Raw genomic sequence first — 27202 nt, 5'->3', positions numbered from 1 at the left:
ACAAAGGGAGTAAAGCATTCACTTTTAGAGAATTTGTTGTTGTTTTTTTCTGTTGAATGTTGCACAGGAAAATTTCCATTCCTGACACTGCGTGGCCAGGACTCCTTGAGTGAAGAACACCACGAGACAGAGGGAGTCGTGCTCGACTTCAACGCCGTGCCTGTGAATTTCACTGCAAAGAAGCATGTGATCATTCACAACCCCTCACCTGTGAGTTAATTGGTCAACACCCACTTTCGTTTTTGCACTGCCTATACCACCGTTACAGCCTTTATATTGACTCTTACACCTATTCTTCTTCAGGTGAAGACTGTTTATTATCTGTGTGATGGAGCAGGTGACTCAGCCACCATGTGTTCCCCTTTCACATGGAGTCACCAGGAAGGGTGTATTGAGGCCGGAGGCATTGCACACCTCATGATTAATTATTCCCCTAAAGTAGCGGGAATACAGAGCTTTACCTCACTTCACGTCTGCATCCCAGTCAACATGAAACATTTGAAACTCAAGATTAAGGGTGAATGTCTGGGTATGTAATTCAAGTGGCACACTTAACAGCAAAAATGTTCAAGATTGTTAATGAAAGACTTAAGTTGTTAATGGGTAGAGATATATGGGTTCAAAAAGTATATTTATATTGAGAGAACAGAGCATTCCGTCATGGGTTTTACAGTATTACATTCTCTTGTTGGTAATTTGAAAAGCACCATTTATTTCCCATCCAAATGCAAATTTACTCTCTCATCAACTGCCTTTCAGAGTATGTGTATACACAACACACAGTGGGTGGACGTGTAGAATAGGAAAGGCAATGAAGCGAGCTGGTCGAAAAAGGAAGATGTCAGAAGTAGAGTGCTAGAGGAAGCAAAAGAACGACCAGGAGAACCTCAACTGACTGACGACTCACTCCTGACTCGACTGTACTGACTGAACTGGAAAAAGAATGATCACGCCAGGGTTGATTCGGCTCTGGTATGTGACATCACCCTGACTGACCATTGATGAATGCTCCATCGGCTCCTGAATATGGCCCCTTCAGCCCAGTCAAGTGCCGTGACATCACACCCAAACTTCCCCAGCCGTCATTGCACGAAGCAAAATTAATTAAATAGGGGAAATTTGAGGAAAATAAGGGATTTGCAACGAAATGAGCCTCAGCATGGGATAAACATAAAACATTCAAAAATAAATGTGTACTTTTAAAAGTCAAATTATACAGCTCGACCTGCTGTTCGTTGTGTCGTGATACCCCAACATTCGCGGATTCAACATCTGTGGACCTCGCATAGTCGCCGTTCATAAAATGTGACCTGCCTCTACATTCGCAGCCCTTTGCTTCGCATATTTGTGGTTTTTAGGTGCGCAGAAACCCAAACCGCATCCAGCCACGCACAAACCATCTTCCACCAGTCACTCGCGTCACAGCTCTAAAACCATCTTCCGCCAGCCGTGTATAAACCCCCTTAGTGTGCACATAAACAATCACCCACCAGCTGCGGTGTTACGGATCAGAAATTTCTGTGACATGCTGTCTCCGTGCACCGAAGCGAGTGCACCAGTTACCAGGAGGGGAAGCACGGTAAAAAAAAAACTCCGGACCATTGTGTGTCTCTGCGGACCATCTACCTCGTTCTTAATAAATAAAAAGAAAACCCCAGAAGGGTATGAATTGGTTTCATAGTCAGTTGTGTTCACATTCAAAGTGGGCTCTGTTGCCCCGATAAGTGCACATGGAGTGACGTCCGACTGGCCAGTCACATTGCGAGTCCCCAAAAGGTGAGCTTCGTCCGTATCACCGAAACAAACATATGAACCCAAGTCCACCACTCACCATTACAGACCACATAGTAGGCCAGCAATGCCGAGGGATGAGGATGAAGAACTTGCCTTTTTTTTTGATATGCCCAGAGAGGGTTCTTCTGCATGGATGTGATTCCAGCAGGATAAAGTTTTCTGCTTGGATGGCGGCTCTGTGACACCAGTAGGGTAGGATGGGTTCATTTATAACCCAACCGACCAGCAGATAAGATCGACCAGCATCCGCAAAGCTGCAGCTCATTCGAGAGTTGGGGCTGTGGTGAGCATGCAACTCTCTCAGCACCCTCATTGCTGCTTCGGTTTTTAAAAGGAACTTCAGCTTGGACGTGCCACCCACCCAGCTGTTGCTCTCTCTGATTTACATCGTCTTCCCCACCCTGAAGATATGACTCTCTGCCCGCCTTATATTGTCTTACACAAGGTCACTCCGAGGCCTGACGTCGAGGAGTCTGCATGCCTTGTCTTTGTAAATGTGCTTGGCCATGGCCCCAATCAGCATGTCCCAAAAATAATTATTTTTCCCAGTCCGTTCCTCTCTCATGTGGGATTGCAGTTGGGACACATTACCCTGAACACCACATTCGGCAAGCCACTTGGTTCCTCAACCATCTCCCACCAACTGCGTGCATATGACAGTTCTAAAGCCATCTCCCACCAACTGCGCATAAAGCAGCTGCACATGTGCATAAACCATCTCCCACCACCAATGATCACACTACCCACCCCTTCTACATCTACTCACAACCCTGCATGACTACTTATGTGCAGCGTGTCCTGGGTCTCGTTCGTTTTTTTTCTCATCCCACGGCATTGACCTGCTGGGATTCCTCACGCTTGTGGACTTTTTCCACACGTGGTTTGATCATGGATCCTCAACGTATTAGTAGGGCAGGAGATGTGTCTGCTCCCAAGAGGCAGAAAAAAGTCATGAACTTGAGCCGAAAAGTAGAGCTGCTTGACTGACTATCAAGAGGTGAGAGTGCGGCCTCTGTGGGCAGGTACTATGGTGTGAACGAGTCGACCATGCACTACATTACATAAAGAAAACTGAGAAGGCGATTCGTGAAAGCTCTCATACGAGCCTCGACAAGGTATACAAAAAAAAAGTATCGTGGCTAGCACAATACCCAGCACCAAAGTGGTAATCCAGGTCATGGACGTTCACATCGAAGCAATGGAAAAGGCATAAAATGTGTGGCTGGAGGACAGTGCCCAGAAAATCGTGCCTTGAAGTGAAAAGCTCTGAAAAAGAAAATCTCTGATTCGTGAAAAGGCAAATTGCATGTACGATCATCTCGCTGGTGTGGACGGTGCTACAAACTTGAGTGATGTGGGTACAAGTGACCCCAGTCCCTTCCACCCGAGTAGGAGATGGCTTGACTACTCCAAGAAGCAGTATGGTCTCCACAATGGAGAGCTCACAGGCGAATGTGCCTCAGTGGACCACGAGGCAGCTGAAACATTCCATGCTCGAATTGCGCAGCTCATCGAAGAGAAGGGGTTTGTACCGGATCACCTACTTTTTCAGCTCCCAATCACCTACTTTTTTCGCCCCGGACCATCCACCTCAACACCTGCAGCGCCCTCACCTGCATCCTCTTCAGTAGACAACTCATCAGGACCCTCACCTGCGTCCTTTTCAGAGGAGTTCACCGAGTTCAAAGGATTCTAACTCATCATCATCATCATCATATCAAAAGTTACGTCTTACAATATCTTAAATTAAATTTGGAAACAGGACCTTGTGCTTTATCACGTGATTGGGTTTTTGTATATCATGACCCGCCCGCTAGGGGTGGCAGGAATGTACATCAGGACGCGCAATAAAACGGAGTTGCTGCTAACACTCTTGCTTCTCGTGTTCCACTGCACCTCGTACACCACAGTTGGCTACGAGGATGGTTGAAAACGGATATGTGCCCGTTTTCGTCGGAGACGACTTCGAATTGTTTTCAGAACAATTGGGATGCTATTTCCACGTGAATAATGTGGTCGACGAGAGCAAACAGAAGTCGATCTTGCTCGCCTTGCTATCGACGGCACATTATCGACTACTGAGTGATTTGGTGGCGCCGGACAAGCCCCGTGATGACGGGCTGTCGTTTCGGGACATTGTGCAGAAGATGAAAGCACTCATGGCGCCGGAGATGTCATTACAGCTCGCTCGATACCAGTTCGATCGCCTCTCGAAAGGTGCAGAGGAGCGCATCGCTGATTTCGTGGCGCGAGTGAAGCATTCTTCCGTGGCATGCAAGTTCACGGCGGAGGAGCGTCCAGCTCGGCTCAGAGATCGTTTTATTGCTGGTTTACAAGATGCGAAGATGGTTTCGGCGGTTCTACGGCTGAAGGGTGAAGCCATTACATTTGACTCGGCGGTCGGCACTGCTACGGGTATCGAGCAGACTCGCGGAGATGTTCGGGCCATCACGGCCACGCGGGGCCGCGAGCGCCCCGGGACGCACGCACGACCTTCGGTGCGGGTCGGATGTCGCCGCGCGGCCGCACGAGCGGCGAGGTGACCCTGCGGATGTGTTTGGGATGCAGAGGTCGACACCTGCGCCGTGTGTGCCCGTATAAAGGCACCGTGTGTTTAAATTGTCACAAGATGGGTCATCTGAAGCGTGTGTGCCGTGGGGCGCCGGCCACCGTTAAGGTCATGGACGGCGATGTGCGAGGCGACCCGGGGCGGAACCGGCAGCCGTTGTTGAGCCTGTTTTCAATTGGCCCGGCGGTGGCACGGCCGATGATGGTGGAAATCGAAGTGAACAAAACGCCGATCACGTTTCAGGTTGATACGGGAGCGGCTGTGTCGTCCATAGGCGAACAGATCACGCGTAGGCTGAACGGCCTGAAGCTTATCAGGTCTAACCTCACGCTGTTCACGTACACCCGCGAGAAGATAACGCCAATCGGGATGGCAGACATGTCTGTGCGGTACCAAGGCCAGGTCGCCGCGCTTCCGTTGTACATCGTGCGGGGGAGGGGACCGTCTCTCCTCGGCCGAGAATGGCTGTCCCGCATCAGGCTAGACTGGGCCGCAGTTCACCTTGTGCAATCCGTGCCGAGCCGGTGGGAGGATCAGTTGGAGAAGATTCTTCAAAGACATCAAGGTTTGTTTTGCGCCGACCTTGGGAAACTCAAGGGCGTGGAGGCAAAGCTCTTCCTGAAGGAGGGGGTGGTTCCTCGTTTTTGTAAACCACGACCGGTGCTGTATGCCCTGCAGGACAAGGTCAAGGGTAAACTGGATAGTCTGGAGGCCTGTGGAGTGATCGAACGGGTGTCGTACTCAGATTGGGCCACCCCGGTCGTCACGGTGCTGAAACGGAATGGAGACGTCCGATTGTGCGGGGACTTCAAGTCCACGGTTAACCCGGGGCTCAGCGTGGAGCAATATCCACTGCCGTCAATTGATGAAATATATGCACGATTGGCGGGGAGTCGATACTTCACGAAGCTAGACCTGCGTGATGCATATTTTCACCTGGCGATGAATCCCGGAAGTAGCGAGCTTTTGACAATCAACACGTGTCAAGGGCTCTTATCGATATACCCGACTCTGTTTTGGGATTGCTTCGGCCCCAGCCTTGTGGCAGAAAGCCATGGATCACGTTTGCATTGGCCTGCCCGCTCAGACCTACCTGGACGATGTGCTCATTGCGGGAAAAATGGCGGACGAGCACCTTGCGAACATTGCCCAAGTGCTGACAAAGCTAGAAGTGTGCGGCCTGCGCTTGAACAGGGACAAGTGCGCGTTCTTCAAGCAGCGCTTGGAATACCTCGGGTACATCATCACGCTGGAGGGACTGTTGAAAGGCCCTCGGAAGGTGGAGGCGATTCAGCACATGCCACCGCCTAGCGACAAGAAGCAGCTGCGCTCGTTCATTGGTATGGCCCAGTATTACCAAAGGTTCGTGTGCGGCTCAGCTCACAACTTGCGCCGTTAACACGGTTGCTCAGGAAGGACGAGCGCTGGGCCTGGGGGCCTGCACACCAGGCGTCGTTCGACCGCGTCAAGCGGCTGCTCACAGAGGATACGGTCCTCGTGCACTATGAGCCTGCGCGTCCACTCTTATTGGCATGCGACAGCTCTGCATATGGAATCGGGGCAGTGCTCTCCCACAGGATGGACGATGGTTCCGAGCGGCCTGTTTGTTTTGCATCCCGGACCCTGTCCGCAACAGAGCGGGAATATGCCCAGATCGAGCGCGAGGCTCTCAGCCTCGTCTGGGGTGTGCGGAGGTTTCATCAATACCTGCTGGGGCGGCATTTCACTTTGCAGACGGATCACAAACCGCTTCAATTCATCCTGAGACCCGAACGCGGGGTACCGGTGGTAGCGGCCGCGCGAATACAGCGGTGGTGTCTGTTTCTTGCTGCTTACGATTATGATATTCAGTTCCGAAGCACCTTGAAGCATGCTAACTGTGATGGGCTCTCACGCTTGCCGTGTGCGGAGGGTCCAGCTGCGTCTGAGTCGGCCGACGGGGTCGATGTGTTCGCGCTGGGCCAGGTCCAGAGCGGGCCGATCACGGCCAAACAGGTCGCGGTGGAATCGGCTCATGATCCAGTGCTCGCCCGTGTCGTCCAGGCGATTTCTACGGGGAATTGGAGCGATGTACCTTCGACACCGGCATTTCAGCCTTTCACGTCGCGCGCATCGGAGCTGTCGTTGGTCCAACGGTACGTTATGTGGGGAATGAGGACAGTGATTCCACCGAAGTTCAGGCAGCGGTGTTTGGAAGAACTGCATGTCAGTCACCTTGGCGTCGTGAAGACTAAGAGTCTTGCTCGTAGCCTGTTGTGGTGGCCGGGGTTGGACAAAGACATTGAGCAGTTGGTTAAGCGTTGCACCACGTGTCAAACAGATGCTGATAACCCGCGCCGAGCCTCGGGACTATGGCCGACCCCAGCCAGAGCCTGGCAGAGGGTCCATGTAGATTTTGCGGGTCCGGTTAATGGCAAAATGTTTTTGATTGTGATCGATGCATTCTCTAAAAGGCTGGAGGTTGTAGTATTGCAGCATACATCGGCAAATATTACAGTAGAAAAACTGCGGACGATCTTTGCGAATAAAGGATTACCGGAGATCTTGGTCTCTGATAACGGTCCGCATTTCATCGCAGGTGTATTTGATGAGTTTATGCGTCAAAATGGTATTCGACATCTAAGGTCCGCACCGTATCATCCTGAGATGAATGGGCAGGCTGAGTCGTTTGTTAAGATGTTGAAACGGGCTTTGCGCAGGGGGGGGGGGGTGTTGCACCTGTGCAGACAGTGGTCGATGTCTTTTTGCTCCATTACAGGAACGTGATTCATCCTGTCACGGGTGATTCTCCTGCCATTCGTCTCTATGGACGGGCATTGCGGTCCAAACTGGATTTGCTGCGACCTGGAGGGTCGGTGAGTGGGGCGGTGTCCCGCCCGACGCTGCTGCGTGGTTTTGATGTGGGACAGCAGGTGATGGTGCGCGATTATTTCCACGGTTCCAAATGGGTGCCGGCTGTGGTCTCTGTGGTACTGGGGCCGGCAAATTGCATGGTGCGGACTGATAGTGGGGAGGTGTGGAAGCGGCACGTGGACCAAATGCATGATCGCTGTTCAGCGTCACCCCCCCCCCCGGGCCGAACGATGTGGGACCCCCACCTGTAATGTCGCGTGGCCAGACGTATCGCCAGGGCCGGATGTGCCGACGCCCACGGGGTCTTCACCTGATTCAGTCCTGCCCGGGAACGTCGGGCAGGCTGATCGGCCGGGGGTGGTTGTTATTGCGGATGGCGCAAGTCCGGCGAGGGTGTCACCTCGACCGAGCCGGGAGGCGTCTGAGCCTGGGCCGTCTGGCGTCGCTGCCCGTCCGAGGCGGGTCAGGATGCGGCCGCGGTACTTGGAGGATTTTGAGTGTTGATTGGTTTCGGTTGGTCATGTTATGAATGTCCTTTCATCATTTGACTTGTCATTTTACGAGGGGAGGAGTGTACTGTATCACGTGATTGGGTTTTCGTATATCATGACTCGCCCGCTAGGGGTGGCAGAAATGTACATCAGGACGCGCAATAAAGCGGAGTTGCTGCTAACACTCTTGCTTCTCGTGTTCCACTGCACCTCGTACACCACAGACCTGCTGTTGTTTTTTTTACTTGTTCGCATTTTATATTCATGTTCTGCATTCTTGTTCGTAAAATTTAAAAATTTTCCCCTATGAATCACTTACCGTCGGTAACCTATCCCCCTTTTTCCCATTGAAACAATGCCCCAACATTCATGGATTCAACATTTGCGGCATTTTTGAGTAATGTATCTTCCATGAATGTTGGGGTCTGACTGTACTGTAAAAATATATTCTGAATATAAATAGTTTTCTTCTTTCCATTTCTCCATTTGTTTGTTTGCTTATTCTCTACTTGCCAACAAAGGTTTTTCTGTTTTTTGCCATCCTTGCATTTAAGGCCAGACTTTTGATACAGTTTTGTCTTACTCTCCAAGTTATCTGCCTGCATCTGAGGCCAACTCCATGCATGGCTTACTGACATCCTCTACTCTTGTAACCAACGTGTGGCACTCAACAGAATCCTTTCATCTCCTCTCCCTGTTAAGGTTGGAGAGTCCCAACCAAGGCAGTATTCTGGCCCAGTCCTATTTCTGATCTTCATCAATGATCTCTCTGACTGGAAAATCCTCTTTATCTATTTGCTGATGACTCCACCCTCTACCGTGACATCCCTCATCCTTCAGAAAGGCATGCTGCAGCTTGGTCCCTCTCTTCAGATTTTGACAAAATCACAAGCTGGTCAAATACTTGGAATATGTCTTTCAATCCTGACTAACCTCACACTGTAATTATCTCTCTCCAAAAGGACAATCTAGCAACCCCCTCCCAATCTACTTTCTTAACAATCCTCTTGAGGAAGTTCAGTCATTCATGCTCCTCGGTCTCACTGTCAGCCATGATTTCTTGGGCAAACCACATTTAAACGTTGGCCTCCAAAGCCAGCTGCCGACTGGGCAACCTCCATCGTACAAAGTCCTTCCTTGGCAGACCTGAACTCCTATCCACCTACAAGGCCTTCATATACAGCTTGACGGAGTGCTGCTCTCCCCTCTGGGCACACTCCCCTGCCTCACATCTTGCTCAGCTTGATGCCGTGAAAAACAAGGCCTTTAAGATTATTGGAATCTCCCACGATGAAATTGAGTTTATAGACTTATCACATCGCCATCGTAGTCAGGTCAGTGATCTCTCTGTCTTCTACCACCTCTTTTCTGGTCTTGTACCCTCTGCTCTTTCCATGCTATGTCCCCCTACCCATAGGTTTCTTCAGGGCTCACACGGTCCACTGTCAACCGCCTTCTGGTGAAACTACTTAAGTCCAGGATCACTGCTCACCTCCACTCATTCGTTCCTCTTTTTTCCGTCTGTGGAACCAACTTCCACATTCTCTTCCATCTCATTCATCCCTGCAGGTCTTCAAGACAGCTGTTCACCACCATCTGAGACCATCCCCAATCCAAAACGTTGATCTTTGTTATCCCCATTAACCCCACCAAAATGCCTACTCCTTACAATTTTCCAGTTTCCCCACTTAATAATTTCCTTCTGTATCGATTTGTACACCCCATACATTGTATCCTGCCCCTCATTCCTCCCCACACCATTTGTTTGTCCATGTCTGCGTCTATCTTGGCTTTTAACTCTGCTGTTGGTGTTTCCCTCCTCTCTCTACTATTAATTTTGGGTCCTGTTTTGTCTGTTGTGTCCTGATCCGTTCAATGGACCAGGTCTTCCATGAGCCCCAAGTACGTATCCCAGAAAGTGTCCATTGGGGTCGAGTCAAGGTTTTATTTTACACATTGTGAGCCAGCTACGCTCACAATGAATGTTGTGATGTAAAAGTGGTTCATACTATTTCAGGTAAGGTCAGGTATGGGAGCATATGCCAGAACAGCGCATCGCTGCGTCCACTTTCCACCGGTACTCCAGGGTCCTCCGTCGGCCATCCCCCAGGCAGATGCCAGGCCCATCCCCATCTCCTTGAGATGCTGGTCAACCTGCTGCAACGACGAGGCACGTGGTCGGCCCATTGGCCTCCTCCGTTCACGAGATTCCCTCGCTGAGAGAATCTGGTGAGCAGGATCAGCGTCAGGAAAACGAGCCACATGTCCATACAGCCGCAACTGACGCTCACGGACTATGCAGGAAACAAATCTCATCCGAGTCTCTCTCAGCAACCGCTCGTTGGACACAAAGTCCGACCAGTGATAGCCAAGGATTCTCCAAAGAGACCTGGTACCAAAGGAATTAAATCTCTGTCTCAGAACCTTGGTCAGAGTCCAAGTCTCACATCCATAGAGCAAGACTGGAAGCACCAAGGACCTGAAGACTTGGACTTTCGTCCTCCCGCACAGGTACTGGCAGCACCACACACGATGATCCAGTGAATCCATGACTCCCCAGGCCCTACCCACACGTCTATTGACCTCTGACTCACAGCCAGCAGAGACCTGAATATCACTGCCAAGGAAAGTGAATCTCTCCACGACCTCAACATCCTCAACACAAACAGACACAGACAGGACATCAGCATCCAAGATGTCATTGAAAGCCTGGATGTTTGTTTTGACCCGAGAAACCCGTAATACCAGCGGCTCCGACTCCTCATTCAGCACCTCGAGGGCCCCCAACAGGATATCTGAAGTCTCCGCAAAGATGACTGCATCATCTGTGAAATCAAGCTCCGAAATCTTGACATTCCCAAACGATGCACCGCAGCTTGATCTCTCTGACATCCTCCCTATAATCCAGTCCATACAAGTGCTGAAAAGTGTGGGGGCCGGTACACACCCCTGACGAACTCCAGTAACAACTGAAAATAAGTCAGAGCTGGTACCACCACATTTCATAGCACTCTCAGTACCAGAGTGGAGTTCAGACATCAGATCGATCAGTTTTGGTGGCACCCCACGAAGACCAATAATTCTCCAGAAGGCATCCCGATTCACTGAATCGAACACTTTACAGAGATCAACATACACAGCAAGCAGCCCTGCTGAAACTCTTGGTGAGGACCCGAAGAGCAAGGATACGGTCAATCGTTGACCTCTTTGGTGTAAAGCCTGACTGCTCTGGACGCTGGTGCTCAAGCAGATGGTGGCGAACCCTATCAAGAATTATCCGAGCAAAGACCTTGCCCGGCACTGAGAGCAGCGTCACCCCTCAGTAGTTGTTGCAGTCTTAGCGATCACCCTTACCTTTCCAGAGAGGGACAACAAGGCCCCTCTTCCAATCAGTTGGGATGATGCCTGTGTTCCAGGCAGAGCACAAAACTGCATGCAACGACACGAGTGCAGCATTTCCACCAGCCTTGAGAAGTTCAGCATGGATGCCACAGATCCCTGGAGCTTTACCCCGTTTCAACCGGTTCACCGCAGCCCGTGTTTCCACAAGCGAAGGTGGACCACAGTTGATTGGAGGGTCAGCAACAGAGATTGTAGCACCCCTGACGTCCAACTCGACAGCTGGTGGATCAGCCTGGTACAACTGCTCAAAGTAACCGGCCCAGTGGGCCTTCACTTCAGACTCCTCTGTCAAGAGCCTACCACTCTCTGCTCTAACTGCAGTGCTCCGAGGGATGGGCTTGGATGAACGCAATGCGCGAATTCCCCTGTAAGCAGGAAGAGAATCACTTGACCACAGGTGATGCTCTACCACCTCGCAGATTCCTCGCACATAGGCCTCCTTGTCCACCCTTAGTGCACGTGCAGTTTTACGCCTCAGCTCCCTGCACAGCTCAGCTCTGCCATTCAGCCTGGCCCTGCGACTCTGGTCAATGGTATCCAGTGTCCCTTGAGAGACAAAATTCTTCTTTGCCCTGCGGTGAGTTCCAAGACATCCACCGGCAACATCAAGGAAGGTGGTCTTGAAGGCATTCCACAACTCTTCAGGACCCCCCAAAGCACCCAGACCCCCCAAATGTCCATTCAGCCTGTTCGCAAACTCCTCAGCTACCCTCTCATTCTTGAGCTTGCCAACATCCAGCCTCGGCTGGGATGGTACCATTCTCCCGGATTTAAGGTGCAGCTTTGGAGTTGCAACAACAAGCCGGTGGTCAGTATTGAGGAACTGAGTACTCCGGTAGACTCTGCAGTTCTGGATCATCCTCCAGTGACCATCAACGAGGACATGGTCATTCTCCTTTGCCACACCACCAGCATTGGAATACCAAGTCCAGCGATGAGCTTGTGGGCGCTGAAACCATGAACCAGCCACCCTAAGTCCATGACTTCTTGCAAAGTCAAGGAACTTAGTGCTATTCTGGCTCATAGTTCCAGACCCATGGGGACGAACACATGTCTCATAACCATTCCTATCAGTTCCAGTCGATGCATTGAAATCCCCCAAGACGAGAAGTGTATCTCGTCTGGGGCACTGATCAACCATAGACTCGAGTGTGGCGTAGAATGCATCCTTCACGGTGAGATCACTCGCCTCAGTCGGAGCATAGACAGAGACCAGGGAAATAACACCTATGGAGTGACGAATCCTTCGTCTCATAATACGCTCGTTGACCGGTGTTACCTCAATTATCATTGGGGTCAGCATATTGGATACAGCTACAGCAACTCCTTGAGTATGGTAACCATCAGAGCGACCAGACCAATAGTAGGTGTAACCACCCACCATTATCTCGCTGCAATCCGGTCTCCGAACCTCAGAGAGTGCTGCAATACCGATGTCCAAACGCTTGAGCTCAGATGATAACAGAGACAGGTGATCATCCTCTCGTCGGGATTGGACTTTCCAGGCACCCACCCAAAGGGACCGCCTCAGGTTAACCCAAGGAGACCGCCGTCTGGTGGACGACACCTCAGCACCACTCTGACACACTCTCCCGCAATCTGACCCAGGGGTGTTACCCCGTGGTTTCCCTCCTATCATCAAAGATTGGGGGTCCCGAAGGCTTTGCCCCAATCCCGCCATCCGGTGAGCTGCGCTGCGAAGGGAAGCTGCACAGGAGGTACTCCCACGGAGTGGGTTTTCAGATTTTTTTTGTGTTTTGCCGAATGAAGGGTTTTACGGTGGCCGGAGTGCAAATCCTGCCACCAACCTCCTAATAAAAAGTAACCCAACTGCAGGAGGACGTCCACAGACACAGTTGGGCACGAGATATGGATGGCCGTTGGCTCACAAGGAGCTCCTCCGCCCTTTGACAGGTTTTGTTTTTAATCCTGCTGGGTGTCCATATCCAAACACCCTCCTCACCTAAAAACCTGGTGGGGGAGACGGTTTAGTCGCCGACAACCCGACCATGGAACAGGTTAGTACAGGTTTGCATGGTACCTGTAGCAGGTCACAGATCTAACCTGACCTATTTCCTAAAAGGTTAATATGGTTGATGTCCTGTGGAATTCGGACCTCTCCCCCCCCCACCTTCACCCCCACCCCCTTAATGTCATTATAAACGGCCAAGTCCTGCTTTGGCTGGATCAGGCTATCACCTTCACAATCTGGTAGAGGTATGTCCTTGTGTGTAATGAATGTACAAACTCTTTCGTGAGCCTCAGAACGTTTTTTTTCTTTTTGCATTCTTTATTTGTTCTTCATTGGAGTGGTGTTTCAGTTCCCATTTGTCTCTTCAAAGTCATTTTATCAAGCATTTGTCTTCATAATAATCGAATGAAAAATACAGCTGTGATCGTAGTTTCCCTTTTCCATATACTTTTATAAACCACAGTTTTTTTTCCTTTTGAAGTCCCCATGATACTCAGAATAATTTCTTATTGCTGTCATATGTCCACACAGGCCCAAAGGTGTTTCTATCACAAGCCACAATGTGCTTTGGCGTGGTTACAGCTGGAGGGAAGAAATCACAGACTGCAGAACTCAGAAATGGTGCTGTGGTGGCTGCCACCTTCTGCATGCTACTGGATACTGAAAGCAACGTTTTCTTAGTTGAACCAATTAGTGGAGTCGTGAAAGCTTGTAGTTCTCTGCTCATTCACTTTACATTCCAACCTGAATCATGCCTCTCTTACCATGTATGTGCAGCATGCATCGTGCATCATCAGGTAGTGTATGCCCGAGACTATCTGAAGTAGCACTATTTCAAACTAAAACACACTTTTTCCTGAAAGTTTATGTTTAAGTTGTGTAGTACCCATGTGTACTAATAGACAGTAAAATGATTCTGTAAGAAATGTCTGATTGGCTTCTGGCAGGCATGAGCTTTAGCCTCTGATGATTATTGCTTGTGATGGATGTTCAGGGCCCTGTATTCCTGGACCTGCTGGGGACATGCCATTCTGCTGATGAAATGCCACCACTCCTCCTTCCATGCCAGCTGGATTTGGCCAACTCTCACCAATTCCACAATTTGAGTCACTGGCCTCCTTTTCCTGTGCCTTTCAAAGGCATCCCAAGCCTTGATGGTGTTCATGGAGCACTAAAGCCTATTAAGGTAGGACCTATGAATATTTGGCTACTCAGCAATAGACAATGGTATTTCCAACACCAAAATATCATTGCATTTACCAGAGCAGTAAGTTTTATATTATTCTTTAATTTAATATTAGTCTTTGGGATCTTTGCCAATAATCAATGTTTTGATCGTGTTACAGTTTTGGAAACTTACCCCCAGGGGGAGACATACATGGACACGTAGGTGTTCCGAGGATGAGTTATTTCATTAATCTATGTGTAGATAAACCTTGGCCCCTTGACGAAGGGTTGTCTGGGTGGCATGCTTTGAGATTAGTTCATGTTTTCCCCCCCCGCCCCCCTTGCTACTTCAATCTTGCCTCCTTTACCCTATTCTGTTTCCACCCCCTCTGCTCCTTTCAACAATCCCTCCTTCACCCCATCGATCGGTCTGTTCCCCAATCCTGCTCCTTTCAACAATCCCTCCTTTACATCATTAGTCCGTTCCCCCCTCTGCCTTTCTCAATCCACCAATAATCCCCTTCACCAAACTCATTTTGACAATCCCTCCTTCACCACATTGGTCTTACCTTTGGCTCCGCAACTGTTCGGTCGTCCCTCGGTCCGGCAGCATCCCTCTCGATTTTCACTCCATTCGTGCATTCCTTTATTGGACACATTCGGTCCGTCTGTGGTCATTAATCCTTCTGGCCGATCGGATTACCTTCACTGCATGGAACTGTGTCTATTCTCGCATGCATGTTTGTAGCACGAGGTGCGGAGCTTTTCCCGTGCATGGTGGTGTGTGGCACATCTCGTAGGCAGGTTACAGTGGAGACTCTAACCTGCTTGAGAAGGTTTGTGTGCAAAGGAGGGCCTGAAGGGCACCTGCGGTGTGTTTTGTGCTGTGTGAGGTGAAGGAAAAACAGTGGACCGTACTTTTCTTTTCTCTGTACTTTACTTTACTTTTCCTTGTCAGTTCTTCTTGTTTTCTTCCTCTCCCCTAATTGAATGATGGCCATGTCCTTTGTATATTTATGATGGTATAAGAAAGAATATATGTTTGTTAAATCTGCTATTATGTGCCTTTTGCCTTCTTGCCTGTCAATACTCACTTTTTAATGATTGCTTGTATGTGTAATAAATAATTGTTTGTTGTTATTTCCAATCTGTCTCGATTGTCCTTTCCTTCATTGTTCCGACACAGTGTACAAGTATGGTTAGACAGGAAGTTGCCCCACACATGATATGCTCTGTTAGCTAGTGCTACACCTATTTTTTCCGCTCAGCATAAGATCACTCGGTGTGACGCTGAGGGCGTGGCCTCGAGCTGGGTTGCCGTGCCACTAGAAAGGTATCGCGGAAACGTCAAAGCTCTCACCCTGCTAGGCCGGTAGTCAAAGTCAAGCAGCTACACAGTTGTGTAATAACTACAGCCCGTTGGACCACGGAGTTATCTGCAGTTGGTGGCCTCAGGACCGGGTGTTTGAGAGAAACTCGAGTGCTTCCCCTCGTGGTGAGCCCCGAACCTCGGGCCGTAACATTTTGTGTGGACATCCACCAAGTTTGACATTGAACCTTTGAAGTCACCATGAGCATCAGAATAGCTGTGTTAGTTTCCATTTTATTCGTGTTCAATGTAATATCAACGAGGAATACTATACTTTGCACAAAATGGGACTTCTACACAACCAGACCAAGCCACATCATCCCACCAATACGATAACATATTTGTGACCCAACACTAGAACACATCTCACAAGAGAGATACAGCTAAGGATACTTAACACTCTTTCAGCATTGTCTTTTTATGCCTCCACTGACGAAGTTGCTGGAGGCCTTATATTTTTGGCTTATCCGTCCATACAACTCTCCACAACCGCTTATCCGATTGACACAAAATTTTCACCATTGGTGCGACGACTCATGCAGAATATTTTAATGATAATTATGATGTCATAGGTCATGTATTGTGGCAGCCATGTTGGAAGAAAGGAAAAACCTTGGACCTCTGTATCTCCAAAACCACACCATGGGAAAAAAAATTGAAACTTGGCACCTGTCAAGTACTCCCCATGCTAAATAAATGTGATTGTGATTTTTGATGATGTCAGAGGTGGCTTCAGGATGACGTCATAATTGCATAGGCCGAATGCTTAATCCGATCAGTATGGAAAATTGAGGGTCTTCGAAGGATAAATTGTGTTGGGGTAAAAAAAATTGATTGTTCAGCAGCCATATTTTTTTGACATAAAAATCTTCAAAAATCTTTTCCAAAATGGCTGAACAGATCAAAGTGAAACTTTACAGGTATGATCGCCGATCCAAGAGGAACAAAAAGTTCTCCACCTTTGATATCATAGGTCACATGGTTTGGTCGCTATGACTTTTTTGAAGAATAAACCTTTCAAAATCTTCTCCAGAACGGCTTGACAGATCAAGGGAAAACTTCACCGACATCTCCCCCAAGCCTTGAGGATACCAGGTTGTTCATGAATAATTAATGACACATGGTTTGGCAGCCATATTGTATTGAGGTAAAAGCTTTTAAAAAGTTATTTCTCTTGAACCGCTTCATCAATCGATGTGAAATGCTGCAGTTATGATCTAGTACTGATGGGGAATATGTGTTTTAAATGTCAACCAGATCGAATGCATGGTCTGGCAGCCAAAATTATGGAATATTTTGAATGTGGATTTAAATCAAACTTAGTACAAGTATGTATAATGATGTAATAATAGAATGATAGGCATATCTGATGACATCATGATGTCGAAGAGTGCCCTTCTAGTTTAGTTTTTTTTTGTTTTTGCTTTTGAATAGCATAGGAAGAGGGAGAGGGGATTCATTCGGAACGTATCGTCATGTTTTTGGTCCAACACCATTACCACTAGTTACCGTAGTGCACCACAGTGGGGCAACAAGTTGCAAACATTGAGGTTAATCACCTCGAGAATAGCCGACTGAAAACTGAATTTAATACGGCACATCCTGAGTGGTGGTGGATGTTTTGCATTTCCACAAGGGTGTCTAAACACACTCATTGTCAGGATTACAATTAATTCCATTTGAACCCCCAGGGGTTATCTAATGTCCTTAAATGGGTTGCCTGCAGGAAGAATGGCATGCAGACATGTTCACTGCCCTTGGAAATAAGTAAATGTACTTTATTTGAACATGCCAAAATAGAAACGGCAATCCTGGATGAATTTAGGCATCTGTCAGTCTCGAGAAACTATGGATTTGTGCTCCTATTGGGAAGGACAATTGGTGGAGGAGTCTGCTGTGACTATACAACCCACTCGGGAATAGCAGTCTGTCTTGCATCGGCTGTGCTTGTAGATGGTCTTGGCTGGAGTCGCAGGATTGCTGCACTTCCTCTGGGCTCTTTTATCCTCTGCAACTTGCTGTACCTTTGCCTCACCTCTTCTGGGGGCCATTGTTCAATTTCTGCTTCCATTAGATCCAATCATTGGAAAGCATTTCCTACCCTTCAACATCAATGTCCAGAGCTTTCATATCTCATTTGCAAATGTCCTTGAAGCAGAGATAACGACATCCAGCAGCTCTCTTGCCAGAAGCCAGCTCTCCATTTAATATATCCTTGGGAATCCTCCCATCTTTCATTCAGTGGACATGCCTGAGCTAGCAAAGTTGGCATTGTCTGAGCAGTACGAACATGCTCGAAGTCTGGCCACGTATGAGGACTTCGGTGTTCGCAGGGATTCTATCTCTCCATGATATCCCGAGTATGCATCTCAGACTATGCATGTGGAAGGAGTTGAGTCTTTTTTCTTGACTTGAGTAGAGTGTCCAAGACTCACTGCCATACAAGAGCATCCTGAGAATGTAGGCTATATAGACTGCCACTTTGGTGTGTATGGTCAGTTTGTTGTTACCCATACCCTCTTTGCAAACCGAGCCAGAGTTATGGATGCTCGTCCGATATGTCTTGAATTCAGCTTCCAGCGAGAGGTTGCCGGTGATATTAGAACGCTGGTAGACAAACTGGTGGACAGCCTCTAACTCATACTTGTTGATGGTGATGGCAGGGTGTTCTTCGACATCTTGACCCATCACTATAGTCTTTTCCAGACAGATTGTCAGATTGAAATCCTGGCATGCCTGTGAGAAGTGGTCCATGAGACTGTGCAGCTGTTCCTCTGTATGGGTCGTCAGTCACTGCGGCATCATCAGAAAACAGTTTGGCTCTGATGAGTGCCACATGCACTTTGGTTTTTCCCTTCAGACAAGAGATGTTGAACAGGTTCCCATTGGACTGAGTGTGCAGGTAAATTCCTTCAGTTGATGATCTAAAGACATGTTTCAGCAGGAGTGCAAAGAAGATCCCAAATACAGTGGGAGTGAGAAACACACCACTGTTTGACTCCACTGTGGATGTCAAAGGCCTCAAATGATGAACCATCAACCTGTGCTGTTTCTTTCATGTCTGCATGGAATGACTGGACTATACTGAGAAGTTTAGGCAGGCAGCCAATCTTATGTTGAACAGGCCATCTCTGCTGACAAAGTCGAATGGCTTGTTGAGGTCAATAAAGGCAATGTAGAGTGGCTTCTTCTGTTCTCTGCATTTCTCTTGCAGCTGTCTCAACCAGAATATCATGTCAATTGTGGACCTTTCTGCTCTAAAGCTGCACTATGACTCTGGGTACACCCTGTCAACAAGTTTCTGTAGCCCGTTCAAGACAACGCGTGTGAAGAGCTTTCCAACAATACTGAACAAAGATATTCCCCAGTAACTGTTACAGTCACTTGTGTCACCCTTGTTCTTGTACAGGGTGATTATGTGAGCTTCTTTCATGTCCTGTGGTACTATTTCTTCTTCCCATCACTGACAGAGAAGCTCATGCAGGTGTATTAGTAAAGAGCTTTTCCCACATTTGATGACCTCTGGTGGAATTGCATCATTTCCAGGCACTTTAACAGCTGTTTGGCTTTCATTAGCCTTGCTCAGTTCCTCAAGAGAAAGCTCCTTGTCCAGCACCCATGACCCATCATGGGCAGACACTCCAACACATCCAGGGCAGAGTCGAAGACAGTGTTTTCTCTTGAGTAATGCTCGGAGTAGTGCTTTACCCATCTCTCCATCTGCTTGCTTCTGTCATGGATGATTACACCTGTGGCAGACTTCAGAGGGACTGTCTTCTTTTATGTTCATCCTGTAGGAGAAAAAATAATTATATTCATGTACTCTCAATTTTAATTGTTGCTGGTGCTTTATAAATGTAATTTTTATGCCATAGTCGAATTGGCTGTCAATTGTGTTTCCCTTTTGTCTGGGTGTTGATGGGGGTGGGGAGGGGGGGGGATGTCTTGCTGTGCTACAGGGTGGCCTGGTTGATGGCACTGCAACTTTTGCCACGATTATGTCATTCTCTTTCACCCAGTGGACACGTATTGCAGTTTGAGTTATTTTGCCTAATGCTTATCAGACCAATGTACTCACTGTCTTTTATATAAACAATTCCTTATATTCATTAATTGTAAGACCTATAACCTATTGTCTTATCCTCTACTCCTTTTGGTTGTCTGCTTTTTAGTATTTTGTCTGATTCTCACCAACGCCAGCTGAAAGTCACCATGTTCTCTCTCCCTTTGTTCTCCCAGCCCTCTACACTCCCACGAAAGCATATAAATGTCAGAAAATGTAAACTTAGCATAGTGCAAATCATTGTGGATGTTTACGTCTCAGTGTTTTGGACTCCGTGGTACCGCGAATAAAAGTTCTCTGATCAAATGTACTTTTCGTTGTGGACAGTGAATTAATTGTTTCTTACAAATTGAGTAATAGGACTTACACCAAGTCAGTTAATAGAACAAATCAGAAAATTCCACAACAATCCTATGGCCTTCTTGATTCCATCATACATGCCTTTTATGTTTCTTGTGTTGGCTAAAAACTCAATGCTTTGGCAAAGCTGAAGCCAGGAGTCATTAGCACAGCATCTCGCTGTTCTCTGGGCCTTGATTCTGGCTTTTCTAAATGCCTGCAGTTTTTTTTTTGACTCGGAGAACACTTGTATTCGGTAAGTGCTGCACGCCCTGCCTCAATGATTCGTGAGTTCACTGGAGTTGACCTCAAACCAATTGTTTGTCTTGTCCTCTTCTTTCCAAAAACTGAGAGTGTTGTGTTGTAAAGGGTGTCTCTCAGGTGGTCCCATTTCTGCTGAACATTGCCATGCAGGGGATCTGCAAGTATCACATCATCCAGGGCCTTCACAAACACTTCTACCTTCTCCGAATGTGATGTCTTTCTGGCGTCAATACGAGGCTTCCCTGCTGGTTTTGAGCAATTATATCCTCTTTGGCTGGAGCCTGACCTTACAACAGACCAAAGAGTGGGCAGTATCACAGTCAGCACTGTGGTAGGTATGTGCCCTTTGAGATGAGACTATCTCGTAATGATCCAAATTCAGCTGTTGCCTGGGGTTTGGTCAAGGATTTCTCCATGACCCATTGTGTCGAGGCTTTGGCTGAAAGAAGGAATTGGTAATCTAAAGTCATGATAAATGCACAGCTCCCAGAGTGGCTCACATTCTCGTTCATTTTACCAATTCTACACTGTCCCAGACATGAAGGCCAAGAGTCATGACCAGCACCCATTCTCCCATTATAATCGCCAAGCAGCAATAGTTGTTCCTGTACAGTATAGGAATCAGGTGAATTATGTCATGGCTGAACAGTGTTGGAATCCTCGATGAAGCCTCACATCTTGCTCAGCTTGATGCCATGGAAACAAAGGCCATCAATACCATTGGATTCTCTCATGATGAAGCTGACTCTATGGGCCTATCACTTCACCATCACCAACAGGTCAGTGTTCTCTCTGTCTTCTTCCACCTTGCTTCTGGACTTGCACCCTCTGCTCTCTCCGTGCTTTGTCGTCCCCCCCCCCGCCCACCCCATGTATCTGCAGGACACACGTTGTCCACCAGTAGCCCCCTCCTAGTGAACCTGCCTAAATACACAATCAGTGCACACCTACACTCATCTGTTACTCTTTCTTTTCCTGCCTGTAGAACCACCTTCCATACTCTCTCCAATCCCATTCTTCTCTGAATGTCTTCAAGACACCTGTTGACCACTATCTCAGATCATCCCCAATCAAAACCCATGATCTTTTCTACCCTCGTTAATCCCACCCCACCACAATCGCTCCTCTTTCCAAATTTCCAGTTTTTCCTCCTAAGTGGATTATGTATCCATATTGTCCACCACATGCATCATCTCCTGCTCCCCCCCCCCATTTCTGCCCACACCCATTGTTTGTCCACCTCCCACTGTCTTGGCCTTCAACTCTGTTGTTGGTGTTTCCCCCATGTCTCTGATGTTCCTTTTGTTCTATTGCGTCCTGATCCATTATGTGTACCTGTACTAACTCTTCCACGAGCCATGACGTTTTAGTTGTTCTTGTTGTTTTTGCTATTTCACCACATGGTGCCTGTTGCGATACCTTACAGGTGTATCAGTCAGGATTATCTTCACCAAGATGTCTGGCATTCAAGGACAGTGGAAGTGAGAATGACCAGCACAGCTTCAGTACACCAGTACAAGGGACAGTCAACCCTGGAAAATTGGTCAGTTTAAGGGTATCAGATGTTTCCAGAAGCGTGTTCACTTTTATGGTGAAGTATCATACTTTTTCTCTCCGAATGGCACTCAATTGTCACAGTACCTTTTATAGGGCAAAGGGAATATCACCCCGACATGGATGCTTAGGAAATGTCGACCTCAAGGATGTTTTTTGTCTTTATCAAAGGCCCTATAAAAATAATATATTTGGCAGTGTTCTCTGTACTCCCTTGTCATGCGTTTCATTGTGCACTCCCATGTTATATTCAATGTAGGATCTAGTGAATAACTAGCGTGAATATGTACATTCCAAGACATTGAGAGATATAGTTAATCGATCGCATGGCAGATTCCAATTGGGAAAGTCCATAAGATGCTTGCTCATATTCAGAGTGTGGGTCAAATGACTTGCTGAACATCATGATCACGTTATGCTTTTTTGTTTGTTTTGTGTGGCCATGAGTGTTTGTGTCTGAATGCAGGTTTTTCCACCTGTGATCCCAGGAAATGTTTCCTACCGCACACTGGTGCTCAGAAATCCGAGCTGCAAGCCTCTCAGTTTCTTGTTCATCTGCGATACATGTCCTGGCCTAACAGCATGGCCCGTATGTGGTGCGATTCCCGCAGGTGGATTTCTGGTGTGTGTGCTCCAAGCAAATCCTTCTCATTCCGGATGCCAACATTTTCATCTGCCCGTCTGCTTTGATCACGGCTCGCGATACGCGCAGGTCCAAAACCACGAATGGTCGTTTCACCTTGGCGAAAGCTAAACTGATTCTATATTCCCTGTGGTCACTTGACACAAATTGTTTTTAGTTATTTCTGCATTTTTAGATGTTTGTGATTATTGCACATCTTTAATCACTGGTTTTCAAAGATTGAAATGAAAACAAATATTTGCATAAAAATTTGCCTGTTGTCCAAGTACATACAGTGTAAAATCAACAGGACACAGGGTAATTATAAAGGGTGATTCTAAAGGGTCCTAAAGGGTATTAATTCTAAATGTAATTATTTTATATTGGAGATTACTTGAATGGTTGAAGTTCCTCTGGACAATTTTCTTGACCTGAAGGTTGATGGGATGGCAGATCAATGTGAATGGGGTCATTTCTTCGGTTTTTCTCTCAACAGTTCTCAAGCGTCTCTTTATTGGTGTTGCGGGCGCCCTCTAGTGCATCAGCCATAATGGAGATGGGAAAGGCACGCTTGATGAAGAAGTATTGCACATGTCATTTGATTTCGATTGGAACTCTAAATCGTCGCTGCAACTCGATGGAACCTGAGGAACTGGGAATATGGATTTTAAGTTTTGACTAAGGAGGGGTGGGATGATTTAAAAAGGAGGCTGTGTTCATCTGTAGGCTTGTAAGGGACAGCGGTGGCAAGTCCCTTTCTCTTTACCTGAAACATTAACGTCGAGAAAGGTAACACGGGTACTCAAAATCTCACACGTGAAATTGAGTGCAGAATGGAAGGAATTGACAGTCAATTGTCACTTCTACATACTAAGAACATTTTACCTGTCTGCCGACACAGTTCGACACTAGCGGAAAGACAAGTTCATTATTCGGGCAATATATATTTTACCAATATCAATTTGCAAATGAGCTGTCGCTTCAACAGCAGGTACGAAATGTACTCATAATGATATGTTTTTATTGTCTGTTAAACTTTGTACTACCCTCTCAGAGAAGCAGAGAAACACAAGTCTTAAAAACACCAGAGGAGCTTGGCAAACACTCTCATCATTAAACCCAAACTACAAAGGCCATGATGAGAACAGGTGCCTTTGTCTTGTAATCTATTGCACATCTGTGTTGCTCTGCCCCTCTGCAAGGGTAGTTGCTGTCTAACTTTACTTGTGTTAGACCCTGATGAAGGCCACAGTGGTTGAAACATTGAACTTTCTGTCTCTTCTGAGGTTTTCATATTTGAGTATGAAAAAGGTTTGACATCAAACATTGCGGACTTTGAAACACGAAGCGTAGGCTCTTTAGTTCTACTTTTTAAACACAACATAACAGATAAAGATACCAGTTAATGGAAATTCCTGATTGATTGAGCTGTTGTCCATAACGTATTGAATACCCATTTTCAGTATGTAGATGTGACTGTTATTGCTGATGAACCCCGGGTGGAGATTGAGGGAGGCAAGAAAATATTCTTCCTTCCCACGTGCTTGGGCCTGGTGCATCGACATGACGTCACTGTGCAGAATACATGTGCTCTTCCACTACACTACCACTGGACTCTGCCTCAATGCAAAGATGCCTTTCTCTCTGTTATACCAGTTTCTGGCAACATGCTGCCCAGAGAAGAAAAGGTGAGTGATCATTTCTATGAGCTGGCAAGTGAGCAAGTGAACATTATACACACAAACAAAAATCTTTACACAACAAAAACAAACGAGTTAAATAAACTTCCAAAATAGGATTTATCAATTAAATATTACATTTACAACCGTGGCAAACCAGGTGCATCTGCCGTTTCGAGCGTGGCCCTTCATCAAAAACTAAAGGTGAAGCGCTAACGCTCGCAAAATCAGCCACATATCGTTTCCCTTGATGGTAAACATGGTCTTTGTTCAACATTAGTGGTAAGAATCCAGCAGTCTGTGTTGGATTGAAATCTCAGCACAAGAATTCAAACATTATGCACAAGCTGGAATGGTTAATTTATTTTATTTCTCAACAAGAGCTTACATGAAAAATGACAAAAGGCTTTGTTAAGGGAGGATATTCTAGCATGGTTGCTGCATAAAGGTCAATGTAAGCCGATACATCATGTGATCGTGACATCTTATCTGAAAGCTTCAAATTCGCTCCTAAAATGCCATTTGGTGGGAAAAGGAAAATATTGAAAAGTAAGAAGATAAATAAATTTAAAATATTTTTAAAATCACCCAACCCATTTTGTACAAGTTTTGTAATATTGTGAATTTCATATATTATACCTTCATACACTACAAGGTTGATTAACCATGATGGCTTTCCTATAGTAGCTTTTGAGTGTCTCGTTTTGTGTACATTTGATGGGGTGGACACGTTTTTCTCTTTCCAACCCTCCATATGGAGTACTCCATGATACAGCCAAAGATAAGTTAAGCTACACTCTCCAATCAAAATCATTGCCTTGGAAACTATTTACCTTTTCACACAGCCTACATACTTCCCAGATGAAAACGACTGTTGCTTAAGGTTTTTTAAAATTATTTTTTAGTCGGCTAACCCACGTCAGTTTCCTGGTCCAAATGTGACAAACCACTATTAAAGTATTCACGCCGGTCTACCGGTTCTGATGCTCCGAGCAGGGTTGAGGGCCTGTGTGCAGCGCGACAGATGGATGGATGGATGGACACTCCTGCTTTATAATATAGATACACATATCCATATACTTACACACACACACACACACACACACACACACACACACACACACACACACACACACACACACACACACACACACACACACCATTGTGTCATGAAGCATTTAATGAATTCACCTCAAATGCAGTCTTGTCCTCAAGATATCTCAGAATTGTGCAACCTACTCTCAATAGCCTCTCTCATCTTATGACCTGATGTGTTTCCTCAGTCGTTTACATGGCACTTTGAACCACGGAAAGAGAGGAAGTTTGTGCTTTCTCCAAAGCTGCTGCTGTGGCCATCATGTCCTCCAACTGGAACTGAAATAACAGAGAATGCAACGTACCAGCTACAAATTCATGCCTGTGGCATAAAGGGCAGCCTCACGGTATTTGCAAACTCACTGTGTGCCCATCTCTGTTAAATAATGTTCCAATGTCTCCTCCATAGTTTATCTTTGATTTTGATTTTTTTAATTCCAGGAATTATATAATTGGTCTGAAGTACACTTTTTCGTTTTTGATCATCTTCAATCTCACCCATCAATCTTCCTCAGTGATTGCAGTATACCTTTCTTAAGGCTCATTCTTCCTCATCTCATTTCCTTTACCCCTTCCTTATGTACCTTGCGTCCATCTTTCAGGTTGCTCTTGTATCCAACTTCATTGTGTGCGAATCTTACAATATCCCGTCTCATTTCTAAGTGTACACAAGTAAAACTAGACAAGTTATTTGGCTTTTCATGCCCACATATACGTACAGTTGCTGCAAAAGTATTCAACCCATACATAAATTGCCACATTTTGATTAATTCCTAATTACTAACAGAGTACCCTCACTACGGGCGATCTTGTTCTAAGCATGCAACACGTTCTTCTGACACATACCTTGATTTGGGCGGTGTATAGACAAATGACACCTCTCTTTTTAAAAAAAAAAAAAAATAGGACCACTGGACCTGTAGATTATCTGAGCCCTGGCCGAATGTTGTAACCCAAATTTGGTAGAATTCTGACTGATGGGTCTGGTGATGAAAATTTTTGAAGGAATTTACGTGATTTTCAAGTTTTTTTTTTTTTTTTTTTTTTTTTTTTTTTTTACTGTCTACCATTTTGACTCATTTCCAGTGAGCCTGGTGTTGGCTCAGTGGTTAGGGTGGCGGCTTAGGATCCTAGGGTCCTGAGTTCAAGCCCCATCGGCCGCTGAATTAATACACCAGGGGGTTGACTCAGCCTGTCATCCTTCCGAGGTCGGCGAAATGAGTACCAGTTCCAGTGTGTGTACTGATAGAGGGGCACTGCATCAGCGATACAGCCGCGCTTCAAGAAATGATAGCTACCCCGGCAGCTAAGCTGCCATACGACCACCACCACCACCACCACTCCCTTCCGGTCATGTGATCGGCATGACCTCCGCAATTTACATCACGACACTGTCCTAATGTTGTAACCCAACTTTGGTAGGATTTTGACTGATGGGTCTGGTATGGAGAAGAATGTTTTTGAAGAAGATATTTGATTGAGAAGAAGATTCTTGGGAGCATATGTGATGGTGTGTCGTCCATCCGTCAGTCCATCCATCTGTCCGTCCATAAATACTTGCAACGTCTTCTCCGAAACCACACACACAATTTCGATGAAACTTGACCACAACCTTCATCACCTGTGATGTGCCAAAGTTTGTTCACGGCCTTATTTTTTAAAATCCATAGGTATTTACTCTCCTATCCTTTACATATTTTGTGGGTCATCCATGCCTATCAGTGGTTCCCTGGTTATCTTATCCAGCCGCTACCACGTGAGCGCCCAGAGGTATCGCCCCTATGTTTTAATGCTACTGCAATGGGTCAAAATTATCTGGAAATGCTGGACAATGATGTCATTCCCACAATACGACATATCCTACATTGGGATCAGTGTGATTTACTTTGAGCAAGATGGCGTGCCACCACTTTGTCACAGAGATGTTCGAGTTCTTCTCAAGCTAAGTTTCCCGGACCATATACGTAAT

At 46.8% G+C, this 27202-nt stretch overlaps 2 protein-coding genes across 2 annotated transcripts in view; one reads left to right on the top strand and one right to left on the bottom strand.

Annotated features, from left to right (window-relative positions):
* LOC147020895 (cilia- and flagella-associated protein 65-like) overlaps positions 1–27202 on the bottom strand; it is a 123322-nt gene that overhangs the window by 76838 nt on the left and 19282 nt on the right. The window lies entirely within an intron of this gene.
* LOC147020896 (cilia- and flagella-associated protein 65-like) overlaps positions 1–27202 on the top strand; it is a 48915-nt gene that overhangs the window by 9171 nt on the left and 12542 nt on the right. The window contains exons 2-9 of the mRNA XM_085890518.1: positions 68–210; positions 304–529; positions 13613–13878; positions 14076–14267; positions 21710–21826; positions 22304–22549; positions 23923–24147; positions 25422–25580. Coding sequence (XP_085746644.1) covers positions 68–210; positions 304–529; positions 13613–13878; positions 14076–14267; positions 21710–21826; positions 22304–22549; positions 23923–24147; positions 25422–25580 — 1574 coding nt within the window. The remainder of the gene's footprint in view (positions 1–67; positions 211–303; positions 530–13612; positions 13879–14075; positions 14268–21709; positions 21827–22303; positions 22550–23922; positions 24148–25421; positions 25581–27202) is intronic.

The sequence above is a fragment of the Eptatretus burgeri genome, chromosome 8 (assembly GCF_056783735.1).
Source record: "Eptatretus burgeri isolate ZD-2024b chromosome 8, Ebu_testis_v1, whole genome shotgun sequence".
Classification (NCBI taxonomy): Eukaryota; Metazoa; Chordata; class Myxini; order Myxiniformes; family Myxinidae; genus Eptatretus; species Eptatretus burgeri.
This window is presented reverse-complemented; position numbering and strand designations above follow the sequence as displayed.